This window comes from Ptychodera flava, chromosome 19 (genome assembly GCF_041260155.1).
Source record: "Ptychodera flava strain L36383 chromosome 19, AS_Pfla_20210202, whole genome shotgun sequence".
Lineage (NCBI taxonomy): Eukaryota > Metazoa > Hemichordata > Enteropneusta > Ptychoderidae > Ptychodera > Ptychodera flava.
Genome location: NC_091946.1, coordinates 28,528,572 through 28,555,502, shown reverse-complemented (window position 1 = coordinate 28,555,502; position 26,931 = coordinate 28,528,572). Strand labels below are relative to the sequence as shown.

Here is a 26,931-nt window from a genome sequence, read left to right as displayed (position 1 = left end):
AGTGAACTGCATACTTCTCACTGAAGTATGATAGTTTTCTTGACAACTTAGCAAGTGATATGCATAAAAATCCTAAGCGATTTGGGGCTTTTATAGTGCTAAGACTAAATCACATAGTTTGCCTAGTATTTTAAAAGGTAACGGCAAAGATGTGTCAACGGCTTTTGACAAAGCTCAACTTTTTAATGATTTTTTTTATTCAACTTTTAATCATGATAGTACTTGTACTGATAGTGAATTTAATTTTAATAGCGATGCCCATTCAAATCCTGCCTTGGTGATATTGTTTTTACAGTTGATGAAGTTTACAATGTTCTTAAAAATTTAGATCCCAATAAGGCTGTGGCAATGACAAGTTATCTCCCCGTCTTCTTCGGGAATGTGCCAGGGAGTTACCCCTTCTCTGTGTGACCTTTTAACATGTCATTCAATGCGGGAAAGCTACCATCACAGTGGAAACATGCTAATGTTATTCCTGTGTATAAGAAAGGTCTGAGGGAAGATGTTTGTAATTATAGACCTGTTTCTTTGTTGAGCTCAGCCAGCAAAGTGATGGAAAGGTGTTTATTCAATAGAGTTTATCCAATCTTATCTGAAAAGATATATAGTTTACAACATGGTTTCTGCAAGGGGAAGTCATGTAGTACCCAACTTGTACAAATTGTTCATGACATCGGAGAAGTCTTAGATAAAGGAGGACAGGTGGATATGCTTTATCTGGACTTCTCAAAGGCATTTGACAAAGTACATCATGACAAATTATTAAATAAGTTGCATTCTTTTGGTTTTAATGGTATGCTGCATAATTGGTTCTCTAATTATTTGTCACATCGAAGACAGAGAGCGGTAGTTGAAGGTGAATGCTCAGATTGGTTGCCTGTTCCTTCAGGAGTTCCCCAGGGATCCATTTTGGTCCTTTTTTATTTTTATTATATGTCAATGATATGCCCGTCTGTGTATCTCCTAAGACTACCTTAGCTCTCTTTGCTGATGACTCCAAGTGTTTTCGTGTGATAAAAAATTCACAAGATTGTGAAGCTTTACAGAGAGATATTCATTCTCTTTATAGCTGGAGTGTCAAATGGGGTATGACTTTTAATACAGGAAAGTGCAATGTCCTCCACTTTACACGATGTAAAAATTTTCTGAATTTTGATTATATCATGAATGGTAATGACTTAGCATCAGTTAAAAAATACTGTGATTTAGGTGTTGATCTCACTTTCGACTTGAATTGGAATACTCACATTGATCGTATTTGCATGAAATCTCATAGATTGCTTGGCATGATCAAGCGCACTTGTGGCTACAAATGTGACTCTAAAACACTTAACTGTTAACTGTTACACTTAACTGTTCACTAATGCGTAGTCATCTGGAGTACGGAAGTGTCGTTTGGGCAGCCCAGTCTAAGCGCAACTTAGTAAAAATTGAAAAAATCCAAAGAGCAGCAACAAGGTATATTCTTAATTATCCACTGACATTGATTATAAACAAAGATTAGTTGCTGTAAACCTTTTACCGTTGTCATTTCGCAGGGAGATTCTTGATCTGATTTTCTTTTATAAATGTACTACTGGGAAATACTCTTTAAATGTTCATAAGTATGTCAAACTCACTCATCTAAAATTAATACACGTTCTAGTGCTGATACAAATGCACTGGATAGAAACCATTGTAAAACTGTCACTTTCCAACACCTTCTCTTTAATAGAATTGTCATTCTCTGGAACAATTTACCGGCGACATTAGAACCACTGCTTCACTTTGTACATTTAGAGTAACATTGACGAAATGGTATTGGGATAAATTTTATAACTGTTTTGATCCAGACAACACTTGTACGTGGATTTCTCGTTGTCTGTGTAGCAGGTGTAGACCTATGTAGATTTTATTTGATTTGTTTTAGACTTTCTTCATTTTTTATCTCCTGTATGTTATTGTTGTTTGCTTTTTTCATTTGTACATATTTCATTTCATTAGGGTGACTGGCTTTGTATAGGTGGTTCGCACCTGTTTCAGTCATCCTATCCTATGTCGGTACACGTATCGTGTCCGCTGTGGATGAATATTATAAATAAAAAAAAAAGTCAAAGGGTATGGCATATATTTCTATAAGAATCAGCAGATGTGTCTTAAAAGGTGAGAAGCAAACACTACTTTTGCTCGTTATTGTTTTTGTCTACTGTTATCTAATAACTGTATACCAACTCAATCATGTCAAAAAAAAATCAGAATAATGGCAACATTCCGTGAAAGTTTTAGGGACGTCAACTGGCACAAGACCACTAATTCACTTCCGGGTTCGTTACCCAGATAGTTCCGAAGAAAAATAGTGCAGACCTTGAAGTTTTGATACCTGCATATGGATGCTTGTTTAGTTTGAGCTTTAGTGTCAAGTGTTTTTGTAAAGATATTTTTCTGCCTGAATCAAAATGCAGACTGTTGTGAATAATGGCTGAAGCATTTGGTGGTAATATGAGGAGTTCTAATGATGCAAAATGCTAAATTGTTGTTGGTATCCACTAGTACAAATAGCGACTTTACAGACGAAAACTTACTTGTGCAATTTTAACAGCAAATCAAAATTACAAATTAGAAATTTGCACCACCTGATTCCAACTTAGGGAACTTTATTTTTTGACGAGGGGGGTCTGTAGATAGCAGGGGAGTTAGTTTTTCAACACTGTTCGGGGGTCAGACATTAAAAAGACAGTTTTGGGAGTTGCATTTTACAAAAGCTATTTGTTTAACTATTTTTATTTTTTTATTTGATACACAGATCAACGGGCAAACGAACTAAGAGATCTGCGAAACAAAAACGTCACAACATCACAAGACAAATTTACAAGACAACCATAAAAAAACACGTTACATTGAATTGAAAAAATAATACACAAATCAAAAAAGAGAACTATTAAAATGACTGGATAAAATAGTTTTAAAAACTACACAGCGTAAAAAATATCTATATCACATTTAAAAGAGATATCGTTAAAAGCAGACATGCATCTGGGCACTGTCGAGAATTTTTTCAAATTAACAGAACACAAGTCTGGTTTAAAAAGGGGTTTCTTGCGTAAATTTCTACTGGGGGCATAAAGCAAATGTGGTGAATCATAATGTGAATGGATTATTTTGTATAAAAAGCACATGTCAAGGGTTAGTCTTCTATTGTATAACTTAGGAATGTTCAGAATTCTGCAATAAAATGGGTAGCTGGATTTGCTGCAGTGAACATCGAGTTTACGACAAATGTACTTCACAAAATTAATTTGTACTCGCTCAATTTGTTCTGAGAGGCCCTGCTGGTGGGGTGTCCACACAACAGAGCCATACTCTAGAATAGATCTTACATAAACAAAATACAGAGAAATTATTACTGCTATGTCATTGAATGGCTGGCAGAGACGCTTAATAAAACCAAGAGATTTGAAGGCAGAATAATTAAGATTGGAAGTAAGGTAAATGCCCAAATCCTTGACATTAGAGACCCGTTGAAGAGGATTACCATTGATGGAGTAATCTATGGTAATACCAATAAAATTGAATGATACATAACACACAACCATGAATCGATGTACATTCGATATGAGTATAACCTTAATCTCTCTATTGATACAACTGCCATGGATGTCCATTCGATAATAACTGCAGCGGGTGTCTACATCAATACAACAGTTACTGTAGCAGTTTACGAACATTCGAAGAATAGAACTGTAATAGTTTTAAAACGAATGAGAACAGTGAACTGGTATATACATTCTGTAGCTGTGACACTTTTTGTCTACAATTCAATCGCCAACTTTGATTCTGACGAGTTACGTTGAATCTCAAGTTCACGGATGTCAACTCTCTTTATGGGGGTAGTGAACTTGACACTAAATTTAGCCCTCTCAGACTTACATCCATTTACTCATTTCCTATCTTAAGTTTTTAAACTACATGGTTGGTTTTACATTTCGTTCAATTTTGTTGTTATTGCCATAGTTCCACAAAAAAGCTTAGTAGAATAAACCCCAACAGTGTTTTGTAATGTCTGACCAGGCGTGTCGTAAAACTAAACCCCCTGATTTCCGCCGACACGTACCCCTGTAAAATATGGAGGCTCCCTAAGTTGGTCATCACGTGGTGCCAATTTCTAATTTCTAATTTCGATTTGCAGTTAACACTGCACAACTGGTGGTTCTCATAACTATTCCTACTCGGGAAAACCAACAACAATTTAGTATTTCACCCAATTCGTAATCCGTTTGCATTCCTGATTACAAATAAGGTTGGCCGCAAAAGATACCGTGCTGAACGTGTCATTCTTAATGCAGAAATAGACTACTAACAGAACAAATTCAAGATCAAAATTTGGTCCAATTTTAATGTAAATGGTCAAGTAAACCAATGAAATCATGAAATTTGCCCATTATTCGACTTTCATTCTCTGATTTCAGAGTGAAAAATGGTTGGTCGAATAATGTCACGGGTCGATTATTTCATTCATTCCGTTTCAACTACTTGAAATGAATACGTATATTCTTCGGTCCAGACATGTGATTTTAACAGAAGTGGTAATGTGTATTTTATATTTCGGTATTTAGTGTAATAAATTTACAGACTGTCGCACTTGATTTGGTGGGGATTTGGCCGAAGGGTGTTGTGGCTAGAATCGTCAATCGTCAATTTGAAAACAATAATTGAGTTTTTGACATGAGTTCAAGACAAATGCCGGTCCGGATATGATAACTGAACTCTTCCTCACCGCAACGCGGATTCGAAGTTTAGCTTAATTTTATACGGTTCATGAGAAATTAGAACAGTGTACGCCAAAGTTATGGAACAGTATTTGCTGAATCAGAGCTAAAATTACATCATAGACGAATCCGTCGTTTGACTCTGAAATGAATGAGTGCGTATCGACTAATCCCTGAGCAATGCCAATCCGTGAGCGCCTTATGCGTGCGTGAGTCAGGGACAAAAGGGTACGCTTTAGGATCAGACCACGCCTTGCGGCCATAATTCCAACAAAACACGGTTACTTTCAATTGTGAACCAGGAAGACTTCGTATGATCATTTTCTAGCACTTTGTGAATACTACTGCATGCCAGGAAAGGAAACAAACAGTTCTACAATGATATGTCCGTTCGAGCAATCGTCGTGGAAGTTTACTTCTTCAAAGTGTGAATCCATGACACGATTCTGAAGCAAGGTACATAACTTATCACCACTCTTCGCTTAATCGTTTGAAATTGAGAAAATCTCTACATCAGCACTCTTTATAATAAAGAAAAACTGTCGCTCTCGCTGGGTCTCTCTCTATGTATATGTATATACATCCGTACATGTATCCATAAGTACATCGATACATACATCCATATACATACATACATATATACATACATACATATACATACATACATATGTACTGACAGACACAGACAGACAGGCGAACGGACGAATACGTGAATACAAAGCTGATATCAATAATATTTATTGGCTTAGCAATATCTCGTACGTCTAACTGTGGAGTTAAAATACAAACATTTTCGTTCAACTGTCATGATCGGTGTCATCAACGACAATCTTCATGATGTTCGTGCAAAAAAGTTGATCGAATATTACTTATACCATGTTTCGTTGCCCGTTACCAGAGATTATCAATTACGTATACTGACTCGTGTGTTCTACATTGCCCTTGATACATGCTTATTCGTACTATATGTCGAGAGTACACGTACTGAATGTCGTTGTTTCTTGAAGTTCATTCCTGCAATTTATTCTGTTAGGATATTTAAACAGTCAGACTTGGAGCAAGGCTACATGTTATGGGAGGAAGCACAAATTGCAATATATTTCTTAAGAAGGTGCAATTTCAGGAAAGGCGCTGAAATATGTAAGAAGTTCCATGCTTCAGGGAAACAACTCAAGCCATGCTAGCAAGAGGCTCAGTCCATTATTACCTGAAAGGATTCCATGTGGACAGGCTAAGCTTTGAGATCTGTTATGTTAAACGACCGAGATTGAAATGGCTTTCTAGTCTAAGAGTAAATGCATGTTTACTTTGTCACATTTAGGGAAGCATTCAGAAATTGGAAACAGCTTGACGTTCTATTCCCTTCGTATGCTAGTTCAAAAATGTCAAAATAATAATCCTTGCTTTTTTAGATTAAGCTGGAAAAGAGTCGACCATGATTTGATGGAACAAAAGGCTGTCAACGTAATTACGCGGAAGGTACGGCTGTTGAGACCAGACGAGAAGTCGGAGACTTCATTTCCAATTATACTGCCGTCATGTAATATTGCAGCCCAGGATCGGTAGACCAGGAGGATATGAGGTTTTCCCTTTCTACAGGCAGCCTGTCGATGATACCCTTGCTCCGCGTCTTGACGTAATTATTTCCTGGTGCACCAGGTACCAGGTGATTGAAATCTCGAAAATTGACGTACATTCTCGCTGAGAAGAACTCGATGAGGAAGGTCATATGCAGCGCTTCGTTCTCGTCGTTGACCACTGGCGGATCTCTGGGGTCTTCCGGAGCCTCAAAGCCCTGAAAGACGGGAGAGGGGAGAAGAACAACCGTGGTCAATCTCTTGTATGCCGATGAAATTTTATCTTTTTCTCGTGGAACAACTTTACCAGTAACATTACCGAACAAGACCCTTAAGGTACAATGTAGTAAGGGCCTCGAAAGTGAAAGACTTACACTTTTGCTCGAACTTTCCTAAATGAAACTTTCAACCATACTTATACCAAATTCAGAATAAAAATTAGGGGATCATCTTTGCAAATTTTGGTACAAAAGAAACAATTGAATGATATTTATAGACACTCAATTGAAAATGGCAACGATCCCTGTGGTAATGAGGAAAATAAAATGTTCGGAAAAATAAGACAGTGAAAAGTTGTCTCCATGAATAAAGAATTGTAAAAGTTTAGGGGTCCAAATGTCTGTCCCCTAAGCATATTCTACCTTAAAAAGATCATCTTAGATGTAGAAGGGTAAAATGAACCTTTCGTCTAAAGGGATATAGTCGTCGGAACTGCGCCTGTGCGAGTTTCTTGTTTACAAACAATGTATTTCGTGTACGATATCAAGATGCACCTCATCATCATAGCTGCAACATTATGACAGACATGTTTTAACTTTCATCAATCACCATTGTGTCTTGGATACATTGTTGCCATTGGTCGTATGGGTCCCATACGACCTTTGGGCGCAGTTCCGACGACTATATCCCTTTAAAGAGATAGGTGTGGCAGCACTATGTGAGTGGAGCCGATCTGTACTTGTAGAAAATGACGAGATTCTGAGTCCGTGATGTCTTTGAGCTCTCTCTCTCTCTCTCTCTCTCTCTCTCTCTCTCTCTCTCTCTCTCTCTCCAACTGCAAGGTCAGTCAGTGTGAGAACATTTGTATCGCAGATACATACCTACCCATCTACATGCCGAAACAATAGAAGTCTAAGGTTTTGCTTAACTGTAAAACTTCATTCAACTGCAAATTATTGTGAATTATGTTTATCTGAAGGCTTGGAATTACCGGAAATTCAAGTACGTTAAGAAAATGCAATTTTAATATTATGCCATACCTTTGCTTGTATTGTTTTCACACCATCTTTTTCAGTCCATTGCAACATGTAAATTTTACTCTGGTCCGCTGATCCGCCGATACTCTGTCCAGGAATACCAAGCCAAGCAGGTGTACTGTCATCTGGAATGACCTCTTCCGGGTCTGGCCTAGGTACAGCATAAAACTTAAATTTACCTAGGACAAAATTGGTATGTTATTTTAGTTTTCTCTTTAATCATCTCTCGCAAGTCAATACAACTTTAAAGAGTGATTGTCGTCGCGCTGCGCATGCTCGTGAGGGTGTTCCCTTTTTTGAAAACATATCGCAGAACACCTAAGTTACGGGTTGAAAATGTTTGCGATATCGCCACTTGTTAAAAGGGCGGCCGATCTGTCACAAGCTTACCCACTTACCAAAGCTAACACGCAATAAAAGGTCAATTAATCTAAGTTAAACATCTGGTGAATATTGGACAAGAATTATTGCGAATTTTGAGTAGGTACGGAGCTAGTAAAGACGAGTTAAAGCTCATTTATATCACCCAAGTACGATCCTGCATCGAATTTTCATGCATTGTTTGGCAGGGAGGTCTAACTGATAAACTCAGGTCTGTAATTGAATACGTGCAGAAAAGAGCATTGAGAATCATCTACCCTTGTATTTCCTACAGAGAGGCACTTGATTTCTTAAACCTAAATACTTTGGAGACCAGACGTCATCATCTATGCAAAAAATTTGCTTCACACATTTTTAAGTCGAATCACAGACTGCACTTTATTATTCCTGATATTCCTTGTCATAAATACCAAACATGTCGTAGTCAGAGGGTAACTTTCAAAAGATGAACAAGGCGTAAGGACAACAGTCCTATTGTGTATAGTGTTAATCTCTGGTATAAGGGGTGCCACAGTCTACTTTTTAAAGTTTGTTCTTGGTCAGGTCATATCTTTTAACCTTTCATTAGTACTTTTAAGGGGTGTTTTAGTGTTTTAAGGGCGGGATTATTTTTTATTGCCAATCGACCCTTTTTTTAATTCTGTAATTTCTTTTAAGTTTTTTTAGTTATGTAAACCATTCCCATTTGACCAGATGGTCACAAAACTTACAATAATAATAATAATAATAATAATAATAACTTTATTGCCATATGCATACAAAGCATTGGAAATTGCCTTTCCACATGCACTCATAAAAGACAAGACAAACCGAACATACAAATAAAATTATACATACTAAAAATGCTGTCAAAAACGCTGATAAAAATACAATTATTGAGCAAAACCTTAAAAACAATGGCGCACAAAGCTAGGATTGATTTAAAATGCGTATTGCAGATGGATAAAAACTATTATTAAAGCGGACCGTTCTCGTTTGATACTCCGATATCGCCTACCAGAGGGTAACAATGTGAAAAAATTGTGAGCGGGATGACTCGAGTCGTTGGAGCGGGATGACTCGAGTCGTTGATTATTGCCTCAGCTTTGCGGATAGATCTTGAGTGATAGATGGATTGTAAAGATGGCAATTCTGCCCCAATGATTGTTTGTGATACACGTACAACACGTTCAAGAGCATTCAATTCGTTCTTGGTGATATTGTTGAACCAGATATTGATGCCATATGTCAAAATACTTTCTATCACAGAACGATAAAAATTGACCAGGATAGAGCGATTCATACCAAATTTCTTTAAACGTCTGAGAAAATAGAGACGCTGCTGTTCTTTCTTTACTAGGGGTTCTATATTTTCATGCCATGACAAGCCATATCATTAAATATGAAAGGTGAACACCAAGAAACTTGAAAACAGTGACGATTTCAACTGCACTCCCATTTATGGTAATTGGGGTGTGGGTAAAATGTACTTTCCTAAAATCGATAATTATTTCCTTGGTTTTGTTTACATTGAGTTCAAGATTGTTCACATCGCACAATCAGTTAAATTTGCAATTTCACTTCTGTATGCAGACTCGTCATTTCAGTTATTAAACCTATGGCTGTTGTGTCATCAGCAAACTTCACAATAAAATTATTAGCATACAAATGAGTACAATCATAGGTAAAAAGAGAGTACAGCAAAGGGCTCAAAACGCATCCCTGGGGAGCTCCCGTATTTAGAACTGTCGACGAGGAAAGGTGGTTATTAATTATAACAACCTGTGGTCTATTGCTCAGAAAGTTTAAAATCCACCTGCACATGGAAGTACCATCACCTGCACATGGAAGTACCAACTCTAAGGTCGACTAGTTTACTGACAAGCTTGGAAGGAATAATTGTATTAAATGCAGAACTGAAGTCGATGAAGAGCATACGTGAATAAGAGTTGCGATTGTCCAGATGAAATAATACTGTGTGAGAAAACTATGAATATTTTTTTTAAATACTAACTAAATATATACTTTTATAAGTGTTTGACAATTGATACAAATGTACTTGATTCAAATTGGGTGTTGAAAGTTAAGATGTGGACAACAATTATGATATTGGAATATCACCCAAAAGTATTATTGCACTTTTCATGGTAGTCTACTGGTAACTGTAAAATATTTTCCTTGACAAAACTGGCTATATATCTGATATGTAAGTAATGGGAATTGTACATTGCCCCCCTGCTGGCTCGATATACAAGAAGACAAGCCTCACAGAGTTGCCAAGGCAAGATGTTTATGTGACAGATAATTATACTTTTCTTCAGAGAAAGAAATCATACAGTGATTCATTTCTATATCCCAGAATTTTTTGAAACTGATTTTTGACAGGATGGATACTTATGAAAATTAAGTGACCTTTTTTTGTTTTATTGAAAAATACATGACCCCCTCCCCCCAACTTTGCAGTTTTCAAATTTAAGGTGACCCCCTCAATGGATTTTGCCGGCCAAACCCCGGCCGTAATAACATGAACACTCCCTTATCGATGCAACAGCAACTCCCGTGTCCTGCTCTAGTTTGCCGATCATGGTCTTGTGTGTAATGTTTGTGCGAGCCATTGTGCTTGTGAGTGTTGGCCTTTATATATATATATATATATATATATATATATATATATATATATATATATGTATATACATATATATCTGTATATATATATGTATATATATGTATATATATATGATGTTGATCATTTTAGTTTACAAACATTTATGTTTATCAACAAAAAATCGCACATGCACAGCGCGACGACAGACGCACTTTAAGAACATAGCGCGAGATGCCTATAACCCGTTTTGCCCAAAAGGTCGACCGGAGGGCACATTTAAGTTAGTACGAACCTTTAAATTTGAAGATTTAAACTTTGCTCAAATTATCCAGAGGACGACTTTTCATAATTGCCTTCAAAATCAAGAATGAAATCTGGGATCAACGTGCAAAATTTCGAACTACAGAAATAAATTACCCGACATTTGTCAGCCATCCCTGTGTTAACTCCGAGAAGGGAAAATTGATTTTGATTTTCACAAAAGTACGTCACTGAAAACTTTGGTTACTCATAAGCTTCAAAATGAGCCCCATTAGTGGTAGATCACAATAGCAGAGTAAAAGTTTGGGAGTTCGAATATGTGTTCCTTATGCGCACTTTCCCTTTAATACACCGTGTATTTTGAAAAAAAAATCATTAGACCCTACATTCATTAAAACGCAGTTTGCGGGTGAATATTGCTATGCTACAGTTGCAGGCCTAGGAACAGCCAGCAAAGCTATTTTGTGAGAAAAGAAGATGTTCGCAAAAGATTTGTTGACAGACATTTTTTTTCTATCAGAGGCCGGGGAGCGGTTTGACCATTATGGATACTATAGGCCAGAGGCCCAAACGGTGTCCAATACAATAACATGCATATTCGACATACAGGCAGTGGGCAAAGCTCCCCATGCTCAATCTACGTGTAGCAAATAGACGCTAGATGACAATGGTACAGAGGTGAAACTTTTTATTCGTGTTTTAAAATTGAAAATCAGGGACTCTGCACTATGAAAGACAACATTAATGAATACTGTTATCAAATTGTGGCGGAAACACGAGGTTCTGTTTGTTGATATTAATGCTATACATATAGAATGAGGTGAAGGTTTGCATGTTTAATGTTTGCAGCTCTGCCAACAGGATACGAAAGTGACGTACAAGAGGAGATTGGCTCAAACTTCCTGTCTTTCACAGTAGAACAGAAACAACTTATTTTGCGAAATTGGACATCTTACTGTGATTTAGTCCTATTCAGAATGCACTAGAGCCTAGGCACATAGCGGCAATGTTTCTGGCTACTTTTCAAATCCAGAATAAATGGGACCCATTATTACATCATGAATGATATTATGTCACTTGTTGTATGATTGGATGAGTGTGGAATACTGGTGTATGCCACAAAGCCATGTGCTTCAGGCAGAAGTCATACTTTGTTGAAATCCCTCTACCAAAGGCTGATAACAGCAATTGTTAGATCATCAGCCTGCGGCACAGGGGGATAAGGCGTTATTGGTCATAGCAGGAGTATGAAAATTGTATAAATTTATGAATATTCATGCCAAATTCACACAGTTGTAGAACAGACCGTGTTATTTAATACATTTATGAATATGAATTTTGATTTCAAAAATTTAACATTTGTCATTATTGTATGCTTGCAAAAGTACCAAACTACATTGGAATCCTGAAAGATGATCAGTGTTTATGCCAAATTCACGCAGTTGTAGTAGAGACCCTCAGAAATAAGGTCAATATAGTTCAACTATAGCATTGCATGGTAACTTGATGCGCGGTCACGTGCACAGTATTGCCTCAGCAGTCTCTTTAAACAGTTAGTTACTGGGCTTCGCACTTGTCCTCTGCTCGCGACTCTGGTTTTACAATGCCCGCGCTAAGGTTCGGACACCAGGGCTAAGGTTCGGGCACAAATAATGTTGTTACTTGGTAACAGCAATTGAAAGACAGGGCATGATTACGAATTGTTACATACATCGCGTACCGGGGCTTCTGTTCACCAAAGACTTGGCATTATTGAACCTGTGCTTCTCCATGTGCAAACCCGCAGCACAGTCACCTGTGGTCTATTCCGGGGGGCCTGTTCCGCTCTGCATCTATGCGCCCCATAGACGAGTGTACATATGCCTGAGAAGAAGGGGCGCATAGAAGCAGAGCGGAATAGACCACAGGTGACTGTGCCCGCAGCACCTGTGGCTGCTTTTGCCGTTACAACCGACATGGCGATGGGTCTAAAGGGCTGTAAACTTACTTTTTGTGTCGTAAGTCCCTCTCGCATCCACTAGGAACTTATCTCCAGAAATTTTCTCCCTAACTTGCCAGAATCCATCCTTCTTGCGGCTTAACAAAGACCATATGCGGATGTCGCTTCCCTGCGAAGGCCACACCGGGAGTTGATCATCCTGGAAATGAGATTCGATTTAAAAAATGACAGTAGTCACACGAAGTTATGCGAGAAAATGCAAATTACGGACACCCTCTATTTTCCTTTTTTATGACCTTGCTTTTCGTGTTACAATGTAACAACTTCTTGTCATAGGTCTTTAAATAGGGCTAATTCTTGAGTTGTAAGAAAACAAAAGTGTAGAAAATTACGACATTTTGTTCACCTTTTCCCTATATTTTTTGTTATATTATACTTGAACCAATACAATTTGAAATCAGTTAGTTAACTTGTTTACTGTTATATCTATATACACGCATTTTTACAATTTCCAGCGTCGTTGTTTCATTATGTTATGTTCAGTGATAAGGATGCCTTGTAACAAACCGTATTTCATATTTTACATTTATGTAATTGGGATAGCTATGTTGAAAAGGTTCTTGCAAAGCAAAACATACCCTTGAGTCCAATCAGGAAGTTCACAAATATTTTGAACAAGTAAGTTTTATATGATACTGGTCTAGCCGGTCAATTCCCAAAGCTACCTGAACTTTCATGCTAACTTGTTCATCAGGAATGTAGAAGAAACATACATGACATTTCAAGGTGTGGTGATTTGTTAGTTTCTCTGTCTGACTTGTGTGTAGTACGTGGCCTTGGTGTGTTGTGTAACTGAGAGCCTGTAGCTGATTAAAGATGTAAACAAGGCCACACCAAGTCCTGCTGTGTTGATGTTGTATTAAAAAACGTTGCTGCGGTTCCGTAGCAATCCGTGGCACAATTCGGCCAACCAATAAACCAATTTGCAATTTCAAAAAAGAGAATCGAAATGGAGCTAATTTTCAATTTTCAAATGGTTTTATCATCTTGATTATTAACTTTTAGGCCTATTTCTAAATTTAAAATCTTTGGGCTGAGATTGAAATATAGGAAACAGGTGTATACTGCTGTGAGGATGGCACTTAAGGGCCATTCAAATTTCCCTCTGACAAACTCTATTTCCTACAATGCGTATTTCCGTTTTTTCAATTTCCAATATACCAAATGTCGATTTCCCCATTTCATTTGGGGCGTTGGCCCAGTATCTTTTCATACTATGGCGGAAATAACTGTATCGAATTGGAATTAAGGTGCAACATTTATCTCATTGTGACCAAATATACTGGGCGGGGCTTGGTTACGATAATTAGCACAAGATACTTTTAAAAATTAGCGGGAATGAGGGACTGGTCAGTTTCTTCGGCTTGGAGGCCGGTGGATTCATGGTGGTCACCCTGTTTTTCACTTTGGTGATGGGTCACCTATTTTGAAATGCCCAATTAGGGGGTCAGTGTGTTTTTAAATTTCGACACGGGCTCATACTTGCCTAAAATGCATCGTGCTAGCCATGAATTTCATCATTCAGTTTCATTTTTCGGCGCGCCCTTCGGGCGCGTAACTTTCTAATATGAGGTTTATGAAAATACCGCAATGGATGTGCGAGGACATTGGCGCAGTGCGTATCGCTCGACGCGAAGCGGAGGGTGATGCACGGCGCCGATGTCATAGTGCATCCTTTGCAGTATTTTCGTGATAATCTTATTATTATACATCTTACATTCTTCACTGGGACATCAAATTGTCTAGCTATGCAGCTATCTGTTGGCGGGGTAGGGTGCATGGCTATGCAGGTCATCAAAAGTCAACCCCGCCTTTTGATGACCCGCATAGCGCTGGCGGCGCACGCAGCCCCCTGCCATGCGCCAACAATAGCTGCGTTTCCACAGCTACAAATTGTCACAGGGGTGACCGTTTTAGTGCAATATCAACATTTTTTCTTCCGATTTATAGTGCAAATGTAGAACCCTATCTCAGACGGCTTCTGCAAGCTCTGGAGTGTGTGTACTGAACAAAGATGTAAACACACTATGCTGAACAAACTGGCCAGTCCCTAACATCGTCTCAAATGCTGGAAGACAAGAAAAAAACTGTTCTTTGGTTGGTAGAGTGCCCCTGCACTTTAGGCAATGAATTTAAGTTGGTGCGTTCAGCCGCAAGAAATTCAAGAAATGGGTGATAAAGGAAGAAGTCACGGCGAAATAGGTATTTATCTCCAAAATGTTTTGCCCAGGGCAAGTGGTATCTCTGAACGAACTGTTAGACGATGTCTCAAACATGATCATTATCAAACGACTTTAAGGTCAAGATTTTGATCGGGCTGGAACAGGTGCAATTTATAAAGTGAGCCGGCATACGGATTAAAACAATGATTGGTTACTTTAAAGGGCCATTATTTGTAACTTTTGACCATTTTTACCTCGGAAAATTCCATGTTGGAGGCTCATATTTGTTGCAAAATGTTGTTTTACGAAGAAACAAACATGATTAGTGATGTTATAGCCACATAAAACTGCTAATTTTGTTCAAACGTGTTGCCCTTCCGAGCTCGTTTGTTGACGTCTGGCATGCTCAGCGTGCTGGGGAAAACAAAGATAATGTTGACGCCGCGATCACGCGATATGTACAAGTTCACGTTTATTGCGGGATCAAAACAACATTGCGTAGTGGATTGCCAGACATCTGGCTACGCAACGTGCTCGGACAATGGACTACGACGTAAGTACCGGGCATAAGTAATGAATATTTATTTTGAAATTGCTGTAAATGGCTCGCGCAGGTGCAGAAGAATGCCTTTGTTGCAATCCGCGTGTCAACAGAGTTTGTATTTTTGTCCGGACAAAAATTGAAATTTTCGTTGTAAAATCACATGTTATTTAGTTGTAGGGCACGTAATGTTTCCGAATAATATGCGATTCTATGTTATTTGACAGGCTATTCAACATGAGCCAGTGATCATTTCAATCAAAACTAACGGAAAAATCTCCAGAAGATACAGCTAATGGAACTTTAAGATCATTATGAGGAGAACATCATTGCGTACAAAGATTGACAGCTGAATAAATTGATCAGATAAAGTTAAATGTGGATGCCGCGCTCTGATTGGGCTGATGACTGTCACAATTTACACAATGAAGTCCAGTTTGCGACGTTGACGGGAAGCGCGCAAAACTTCAGCAGGTCAGGTCAAACTGATTATATCGGACTTTCCTTTCCGGCGGCCGCAACACTATTGTTCTTTGTATGTTCGTTACTCGATCCATTGAACGAGTTGCCCGCGCAAATAACTGTCACAATTTGATGCATTCCTAGGACAAAGATAGATACTATCAGCTGCCACGCCCCAAATGAAATGCGAAAATCGGACATTTGGTATATTGGAAATTGAAAAAACGGAAATACGCAACGTGGGAAATAGAGTTTTTCAGAGGGAAATTTGAATGGCCGTAAAGTGCCATCCTCACTGCAGTATACACCTGTTTCCTATATTTCAATCTCAGCCCAGAGATTTTAAATTTAGAAATAGGCCTAAAAGTTAATAATCAAGATGATAAAACCATTTGAAAATTGAAAATTAGCTCCATTTCGATTTTCTTTTTTGAAAATGCAAATTGGTTTATTGGTTGGCCGAATAATGTGCTACCACTCCCTTTGCTGGTTGTGTTGGGGGAGACTGGGCCCCCCAACACAACCAGCAAAGGGAGTGGTAGGGCTACGGAACCGCAGCAAATGCGCCCCATACAGATAGATGTGTGTACATATGCCTTCCGCTCTGCGTCTATATATGCGCCCCATACAGATAGACGTGTGTACCGCTCTGCGTCTATATATGCGCCCCATACATATAGACGTGTGTACATATGCCTTAGGTATATGTACACATATGCCTTAGGCATATGTACACACATCTATGCCCCATAGACGTGTGTATTAGACATATGTGCACACGTCTATGGGGCGCATATATAGACGCAGAGCGGAATAGACCACAGGTGACCGCCAGAATAAGGAGACGCTTTGCAAGGTCGATGTACAAATCCGATCTAGTTGTGCGCTGTTACCGTTTAGGATGAAATTTCAATGCATGATTACATTATATTATGTCACATTAAGCTTACCTTCTTTTGGCATTTCTCTGTGGAATTCCCAGCACTTTCCACGGGTTGGTCAGCTCCTGACATTCTGTCTTAACCGTGGCGGAGTTACCTGTGGTACAGAATGTGTGAGGGGTGCCGTCTACAAGGTTACAGAGACAGGCTAGGCACACTTATATAGAGCACAGATCAATGGTGTGAAATAGCCTTCCCTAGAAAGCCGGATGTTGGCTTTCGAGAACTTTCACGAACTGGGACAAGTATACTGCGAAAATGTCCAATGAGGGTCAACTGTTATCCTTTTGTGTCGAGCATTCACCCCGGGCCCCTTCACCTAGACTAGAGTTTATGATCCCTTCGCTATCAATAGGGAGGTGAATCAACAAACACAAGTTCATGTACCTGCCACTCTGGGTCAAAGGGTTAAGGGGCGAACCATTTTTGGGAGGATGGGGGCTTACGTGGGCGGGCGAAGGAGAAAAAAATTGTTCCTGCGAAGAAAAAATGTTCCGACAGACAGAAGTAAATAAAAAATTGACACCAATAATGTGCTGAAATCAGTCGGCAAAGTGAAAATTTGATTCTCCAATATACTCTCGCACGACGTCAATGGCGGTGCATATATTTTCAATATTTTTGGAGCAAGTCCTATGTTTTTATTTGGCCATCATTATACATAAGTCTGATTTAAATTCATTGCACGTAGTGTTTCTGTTGCAATGGCAGATCCTGGAAAATATGTTTCTGGATTTATTTGCAATAAGCATTTCACAGGATCAGTATTTTGAGGGGATGTATGTTTGACTTGCTTTGTAACGAGTGCAGATTTATTGTAAGCACACAAGACATGATTCAAGAAACTAGTTTTAAAAGCAATATACAGTATACAGCAGGCCGGCCCAGATCAGTCAGCTCCGAATGAAGTTTTACCAGGTGTTTCTTCTAAAATTTAAACAGCAGATGCTGAAGCATGTATTGCAACTGTTTACTGCAACTTAGTGACAAAACTGTAAGCCGTTCATAGGTACAAATTGAACTGATGACATATTTCGTATGTTTAAAATCGGTTGCCGACTAAACGTAACAAAAATGCATTGCTCCTGCATATGCAAAAAAAAAAAAAAAAAAAAATTGATGCGGACCGACTGATAGTTTCCTAGGGCCCTCGCAGTGTATCGAACCACAAGCAACCGTGGTCATGGCAGCTTTTTTATCATTGTGACATTGATTTTTTATCAATGTGACAGAATTTTTTATGCTATTTAATAGAATTAAAATTCTGTCACATTGATAAAAAAAGCTGCCATGACAACGGTCGCTTGTGGTTCGATACACTGCGAGGGCCCTAGTAAACTTTCTGATTGCAGGCGTCCCCCCCAAGAAATCAAATGGTTCTCCCCTAAAGGTGTCCCTGGGGCTGAACACAATAGTCGCCATTTAAGGTAAAGGACGACGAATTCGGACGCGCACACGCTTTAGAACGTTTCTGCGCAGATTTAACTCCAGCCTGCCACAAATGGGTTATTTTGTAGCGCATGTTTTTAACATCACCTGTCATTGTTGAAATTGCGCTTTTTCCTAATTTTTTGACCCAGTGTCTTAGAAATACATGTGACCTATAACCTTGTCATATTTTGACCCCCTAGGAAGCTGGTTTTTATTCAATATGAGCGAAAAATTAACATTTCTCTCCCATTTATATGACGCAAATTACCCATTCACCTTGAGATATTGTAAAAAGTAGCGTGGTGACACCCTTTTATCAAAAGTGTAAACTAAATCGTATTATGTCAGGAGTTTATTCGCCAAGTTTGGTCAAAATGACACCATTCAAAGCGACAGGAAGAAAGTTCGAAAATTATGTAGTGATATAATTTCGATATCGTCATTTTGTAATCGATACTTATGTCAAAATTTCTTCACAAACATCATGAAAACTATACATTCGATAGATATGGATCTTAAGTCTTGGTATTTATTAAAATTAACTCATTTGCTAAGCGTTTTATGATTGCTTTCTTTAGTTTAAGTGAATTATATCATTTTTATTTATTTCTAACGACGCCATTTTAACGTCCGTTTCCATGGAAACAAGCGTGGTGACCCCCATTTTTTATTTCATTTTTGCACTTGCACAACTTCCAAGAATATTTGTGCAAAGTTTCAAGAAAATGACACCACAACTTAATTTTGACGTAATTCGTAGTACTTCACCTTAATCCGGCTACCAATAAAGTGCATAAAGTGTCACGCTGTTAAATTATCACTGCCACGCAGCTGACAGCTTGTTCCTATCTTGATTGATGTCTATCGCTCAGAGTGGTAAGCAAGTATGGAGTATCCTCCATTCTCTGAAACATGAGCCGGGGGGACGCGTGGGTTGACGACCCGACCGGCGGTGGCGGAAAAGTTAGTTCTATGTCTTTACTGATTTCAAAAGTCACGACATCAAGAGGAGGGGGAAACGAAATCACTTGTGATTTGTGAAATGCGAGGCCAAACTGATTCAGCGACGCCGCGTGATTCGGTGAACACTTACAATAACAGTGCCAGTGTCCGGTTTGTATCCGGGTTGTCAGAGTGCATCAAAGTGCTGGGTTACACCATTTCAGCCGTGGGAATGAATAAGGAAATATGAGTGATTTTCACTTTCGAAGATTTAAAGATTTTTCCTAGAATTAAGAAAGCAAATATTAAAGGAAATGGTAGTCGAACACACGGGGTGGAATTTCTGGCAATCGTAGTTTCTTTATTGTTACCCAGAAACGCCATCACTGTCTTTCCCCCTAATTTTCCACTATTTTGATCTGTTTGTGAGATACGATTTCTAGTTTTCATTCTCGAACTAATCGTGTAACTTCGATGCAAAGCGTTCAACTTGTCACTAACGTCTGCAGCTGTAAGGGAGAACCATTTGATTTCTGGGGGGGTATGGAGGAAGTGGGTATGGAAGCAATATTTTTTTCCTGTCAGAGTGAGAGCAATTTTTTTTCTACTGTCAGACCTGCATCAATTTTTTTTTCAAATGGAGTAGCAGTGCAAATTTTTTTTATTGGTCATCAAGTTTGTAATGCGTTGTATATAAGGGAGTCGTCATTATTTACGGCCTGAAACTCCGAAATTTCGAGTGAACCCCCCCCCCTCGCCAACCATGATGAATTTGAGTAACCTCCCTCTCTAACTCTGAAATTTTGACTGATCCCCCACTTAGAAAAGTTAAATACCAATACATGTAATTGTAAAATTTACAAAATACAGCAACAGTAAAGACCTTTCAAATCCTGATGTGCCCTGCCAGACTATCATCAGTTATCTCATGATGGTTCAAAAAAGGTGACCACATCAAAATGAAATTCAAAGTCACAATAAAATAAAGATATAAAAGCTCACGCAGTATCTAACCATATAGTATATTGTTTAATTTGGATGGGTATTATGACAGGGATTTCACTAGGATATCTGACCGGGCAGAATTTGAAAGTACAGGGGAGAACACGCGAGAGGCTTAGGGGGAAAGTGTCACAGGGGCTTCCCCCCTATCTTGCATGGACATTTTTAAGGTATTGATGTGTGCAATGGTGCAGTCTGGTGTAATCAGAGAGGTGTTTTTTAATTTTTTACTAAGTGAAACTGTTAGAATACCCCAAGGGGGAGAGCACGAGAGGGGGTTCCCCCTCTCGTATTGGAAATTTTGAGAAATTGATGTGTTTTATGGTGCAATCTGAGAGGAGTTTCAGTTTATTTTGTACTTGGTAAAACTGTTTGAAAATGACATTGAACACTGATATTTTTTGCATTTTTTGCATGATCAGTGTTTGAGTCACAATATTCAACAACCAAACAATGACAATACAATTTGTGAAAAACAGTTCTGTATGCCAGAGACTGAAGACAAATGAATATACAGGAACGGAAAATCTGTGACCTTCTTGTGTCATTTCTCCAGCTGCCAGCTTCTAATGAAAAGCCTGAATATGGTATGTTTAACTGTCAAAATGGTCATTGAACTGAGGTAAATTAAAACATGTTTCTGTGATAATAAAGGATGAATTCACAACAGTTCAGTTTTGTCCTTGATCCTGTGAAAATTTTGAGAAATTGATGTGCGCCACGATGCAGTGTAGTGCAATCCGAGAGGTATTTTGTCTTTTACCAGTAAAACTGTTAGAAGACCCAAGGGGAGAGCACGAGAGAGATATTGCAACAGAAATCCTGAAACATGATTTCTTGAATTGGATCAGAAAAGGGAAGGAAAACATTGAGTGTACTGAGGTGCAAATACTACCTATGTAGTGCATGCTAAAATCATAAGTGCTAGGAAAAAAAACAACATACGAATTGCTTGTGGTAAAAACATTTGTGCCGCCTATGGCGGCGTGCCGGCGAAGAATACATGAGAATGTTTCCACATTTGCTAATTTCTGGTGCATTGTGACAATTTTTTTTTCACTTCTGTCTGTTATGACAATTTTTTTTTCTCAGGCCATGACAGGATCAATTTTTTTTTCTTCTATCTCACCTGGTGACAATTTTTTCCCTCAAAATCCTCCATATCCCCCAGAAATCAAATGGTTCTCCCCTAATGTCCGACATGTGCTGTTGACAATAATTGCTGCATTTCCCTTGGTCCTCGAATTCACTTGTCAACAATATCATTGCATTTACACACAGCGTTGTGCTCGCTTGACTGTTACTGCAGACTCCCCGGTCTTTCACCATCGGGACAATAATAAGAGAATGGCCTAGTTATCTGGAACAAAAGTAATGGCAACAGTAGTTACGTTTCGTTTTTCTTGGCGTGGGAAACTTGCACAACTCTTCAAGGGTTAGGTCACTTCCACGATGATGACACTCTGAAAGGGTGAAAAATTTTGTCAAAATGGTCACGTGGTGGCGTTTTTTACAGTTTCACAAAGAAATTTCCATGTGGATTTGCGAGTCGATGTATAACCCCGTTACTCACTTTGTTGGATTATGGCTCATATCACTAACAGTCGGTCACGCAGGCATATTGGATCTCGTCAAAAACAAATTTAGCATATATAGTAATTCGTAGCTGTTCTTTTTGGATGACTTTGTTGGAGATCAATTCATGCGTTAATGATGGTTCCAGGTAAGACGATTAAAATCCGCTTTGCAATTGGATCGCATCCCGCAAACTCACTCACCTCTGAAAGTCTTGGTATCTTCTGACTTTGAAAAGGTTGAGTCAAGATAATTACGGTGGTAGTTAGTTATGAACATAGAAAGCTGAGAAAATGGCAAAACTTTCTTCAGGTTCAAATAAAAGGCTTTATATCAAAGTCAGAAAATCTGAATAGAATGCCACGGGCAGATCTTGATGAAAGTGTTATTGCCTGTCATATTCAAAGTTACGTCAAAATAGAGGCTCAATCACAGGGGGGGGGGCGGCAGTTATGTGGTTGTTGTTGTTTTTTGTATTGTTGTTTAGGTTTATATTAGTCGTGTTGTTGTTGTTGTTCACCATTAAAATTAAAATACATGACTATTGTGGAGTTGTTTCAATCGTAATGTAGTAAGAAACACTACAAGGACACTATCATTATTTGACCCAATGCAACTCTCTCCAACACAATAGTTATGTTCGTTGAATTTTACTGGTCAACAACAACAACAACGACACGACTAATATAAACATAAACAACAATAAAAACAGACGAACAAACAACAACAACGACAACCAGATACCTGGGTCCCCTGTGGCCTAATCAATGTATTGAGTATGGATGGCAGTGTGAATACTGATTTTGTGCAGAAGTAGCATTTGGCCTTAATGGAATTACGTAGGATAGACGGCCAGGGAACGGGGAGAGTCTCCTCTGGGAAACTAGTCTACAGGGGGGTGATCTTTTACAAACACACACACACACACACACACACACACACACACACACACACACACACACACACCACACACACACACACACACACATATATATATATATATATATATATATATATATATATATATATATATATATATATATATATATATATACGTATATGCCATCAAGAACGCAGACAAATTTAACCGACATACTAATTTCTATTCGGATACAGTCACCACCCATACGCTGATAAAATTAAATTGCTGTTGATGCCGCAGTTCAAATACAGTAACTAGGTTTCTTTCAAAACATTCATTTTGCTTGAATCCCCGACCACGTGGAGTGTTTTAATTAAATCTTATTGAGATCTTGTTGGATTAATGACGTACATATGTTCAATTCCTTTAGTCTCCGTGCTTCGGAAAATACACCAGTAAAATCAAGCCACTGACGGAATGCTGTGCGCTTAGGTTTACTTCTATTGACTTCATGGGATCGTTTTGCAGGCGCAGAAGCATATAATTAATTAATCTATTCATATTAAATAAAAATCCAAAATGTAAGAAAAAGATCCACTGGCGTCAGTGATGGCGTTTCACACATAATTGCTTTATCTTTTGATAATATTTTCTTTAATTTTCCTGTAGAAAACGGTCAATTTATTTTCTACATCTTCAAGTTCATCCTATGTTGCAATGCAAATTATTAGCCTTGTTAAGACAGTGCAATATGCAATTTTAGCAATCATGTTATTGATGGAAGATAAGCCTACAGGAATAAATTGTTCAGATCGAGACTCGATTTGTAGCAATAACTTTACATTACATAGTACACAGACTCTTGTTGAAAAGTTAAAAACCGGGCCTTGGGACATGATTTCGGGAGTAGAAGAAGAAGCAGCAGTATTTTTAATAAACAATACAATAATCACGGTGATACATCAACGTATTTACTGAGGCATCCATTCGACCGGGTGCAACACTGACGTCACGGGTCGCCGAATACATATATCTATATATATATAATATATATATATATATATATATATATATATATATATATATATATATATATATATATATATATATATACGTGTGTGTATGTGTGTGTATATATATATATATTAAAGATAAGCTGTTAAATTTACTCCAGAAGCTTCCAAATAAGCCCCCACAAGAGGTAAAGAATATCGTACAAGTTTTAGAGTCCGAATATCTGCCCCTCGAGGCGCATTCAACCTTAAGAGGTTAATACACCGTCATAACTAAGAACTTATGATTACGATCTTCCTACATGGCGTTTTCGTTGGTTTCTTTGTGCAATATCAACAAGGCATATTCTCCTGATGGAGAACACGATCCTCAGTGACTTTCCAAATCACACTGACAGGCAGTGTGAATACGTTTGACAACAGACGCACTATCAAGGTCAGTAAATGCAGTATTTTCAAGGGCATACAGTTGGCCAGGGTGCTTTCTCCTACCAACACTTTCCAATTCTTGACCATGGAGGTGGCATACTATAAGGCAAATATTACAACGACTAAAGCGAAAATTGCCGACACCACCAAAGAACAATCAAGATGATCAGTTGATCTCCTTTCAGTTTGTTGGTCTCTGCATCATCCTGACCGTGCGGCATATTATGGCCCCCGAGGTGTCCTGAGGGATCGTTCGTGCTCAGTCCGTGCTCTGTCGGGTGGTCTATGCCATGCCCATTTTCGTGGCCAGTACCATGTCCCATAGTGTGGTTCATTTCAGGGCCAGTACCATGTCCCATAGTATGGTTCATTTCGTGGTCATTGTGTCCCATAGTATGGTTCATTTCGAATTCGTGGCCAGTACCATGTCCCATAGTGTGGTTCATTTCATGGCCAGTCCCATGTCCCATAGTGTGGTTCATTTCGTGGCCAGTACCATGTCCCATAGTGTGGTTCATTCATGGCCAGTATCATGTCCCATAGTGTGGTTCATTTCGTGGTCATTGTGTCCCATAGTATGGTTCATTTCGTGGCCAGTACCATGTCCCATAGTGTGGTTCATTTCGTGGTCATTGTGTCCCATGGTATGGTTCATTTCATGGCCAGTGCCATGTCCCATAGTGTGGTTCATTTCATGGCGGTGCCATGTCCAATAGTATGGTTCATTCGTGGCCAGTACCATGTCCCATGGTGTGGTTCATTTCATGGCCAGTGCCATGTCCCGTTGTGTTGTTCATTCATGACCAGTGCCATGTCCCATAGTGTGGTTCATTTCGTGGCCAGTGCCATGTCCCATAGTGTTGTTCATATCATGACCAGTGTCATGTCCGTTGTGTGGTTCGTTTCGTGGCCAGTGCCATGTCCCATAGTGTGGTTCATTTCGTGGCCAGTGCCATGTCCCATTGTGTTGTTCATATCATGGCCAGTGTCATGTCCCGTTGTGTGGTTCATTTCGTGGCCAGTACCATGTCCCATGGTGCTGTTCATTCCAAGTCCATGGTCCTTACCATGTTCTATAGTGTTGTTTATTTCGTGATCCATACCATGCCCATGATGGCCGGTGCCATGTTCCATGGTCTGATTCATTTCGTTGTCCGTGCCATGTCCCATGGTGTGGTTCATTATATGGTCCATACCATGTCCGTGGTGTGGTTCATTTCCCCTTGCGCTGTGGACATCACCGCGTTGGCGGAAAGACTGTACTTTGTTCCTCGCCGAGAACCACTAAGTTGACGTAAGCTAGTGCAACGACCAAGAGATTGCGGCAACTGAGGACTTTCGCCATCTTGACACAGCTGTAGGACAAAACAAAATGAAAAAAAATCAGAAGAGAAGAAAATTACCAAAGTATTGGGGATAGTTTGCTAGTGGATTTGCACAATATCTAAATCGAAATACAATATTTATAACAAATGTGTGTGTGTGGGGGGGGGGGGGGTGTGAAACTGTCCTGCCGCTACAAACTTTAAAGATCCCCTCCTGCTCTCAAACTCCCCTTAGCCTCTTCCCAAGCTAGCAATTGCTCCTGATCCATGTCACACGATTCTGCCGATCTCAGACTCGTTTAAAGCCTGGTGCCATTTTGGTATGTTCAAGTGCAATCGTTCGCATGACAGTACGTCATTTGGACTGAACGCGAGTTCACGGTAGTTGTCCTCAAAATTTGGTACAAAGAGGAGTTATCATGGTTATCAGTGTTATTCTCAAAATCAAGCCTGTATCACGTTCAAGCCCACTGCGCATTACGATGTGTTCGCCTGGGCCCGATGATGAACTACATACAGTTAGCATGTAATACAACTAACCCAGTTCAGTCTGGATGACTAATAACGATGCAAACATGTTTTAAGCTATTTCGTTTTCATTTATGTTTATTGATCGATTTCAACGAAGTGTCAGTTGATCGCTGAGTGAAAAAAGTAAATTTTTCAGCCTGCTGATGATGAAAAATCACTTGTCCGCCGCCAACTAATAAATAAATATTAAATATTAACTCTGCACGTCCACATGGTTTTGTGAAATTAATCGGAAATTTTATTTTCCCTACAGAGATAACACAGGGATGGTAGCCATTTAGAATTTCAAATATCGGAAAATATTGGATATATTTGTTTATCTAATACCGACACTTACACGGTGATCCCGACTTTAATCTTGCTTTTGAAAGAGAATAGTTGAAAGTTTACTCGAGAAAAGTTTGAGCGCAAGTTTAGCTCATACATGTTTAGCCCTGCGTACAGGTCTGTGTGTTCCCGACATTATACGGCCTCCACCACGGCCCTGCAAAGGTCTGTGGAGATAACTGGCGACTCAGCGGTCCGGATCCGGACCGCAACGAAAAACGGTCTTTTGGCCGAAATTCTACTCTATCGGGGCAAAATCCTCTCCCTGCCTACCTTTACCTCCTAACCGACCCCAGAAATGATGCGATTAACTTCACCTAACGTCCAAAACCGCTCGTTTTCTGAAACATAACGTATTATCCGCATGTATGCCATTAGGAGGGCAGTAACGAACATCTCTACTTTTCACTCCGAATTTTAGGTCAAGGTCAAAAATGTGTAAAATCAGTATATCAGCCTTCGAAACATGTTCTGTGATAAAAAAGTGACGAAATTTACCAGTTTAAAGCAACTGAAACATATAGCAAACCTAAATTGGCGAAATTGCCATTCCGACTTTCAGAGTTATGGGCCTCCACCAAATTT

At 39.1% G+C, this 26,931-nt stretch overlaps 1 protein-coding gene across 1 annotated transcript; it reads right to left on the bottom strand.

Annotated features, from left to right (window-relative positions):
• Window positions 1-5,467: 5,467 nt before the first annotated feature.
• Window positions 5,468-17,286, bottom strand: LOC139119164 (uncharacterized). Its single transcript, XM_070682829.1, has 4 exons — window positions 16,919-17,286; window positions 12,792-12,942; window positions 7,582-7,757; window positions 5,468-6,540 (listed from the first exon to the last, which is right to left on the bottom strand). Exons 1-4 carry the CDS (start codon window positions 16,979-16,981, stop codon window positions 6,271-6,273), a joined length of 660 nt encoding a protein of 219 aa, XP_070538930.1. The 5' UTR covers window positions 16,982-17,286; the 3' UTR covers window positions 5,468-6,270.
• Between the last annotated feature and the right edge of the window lie 9,645 nt (window positions 17,287-26,931).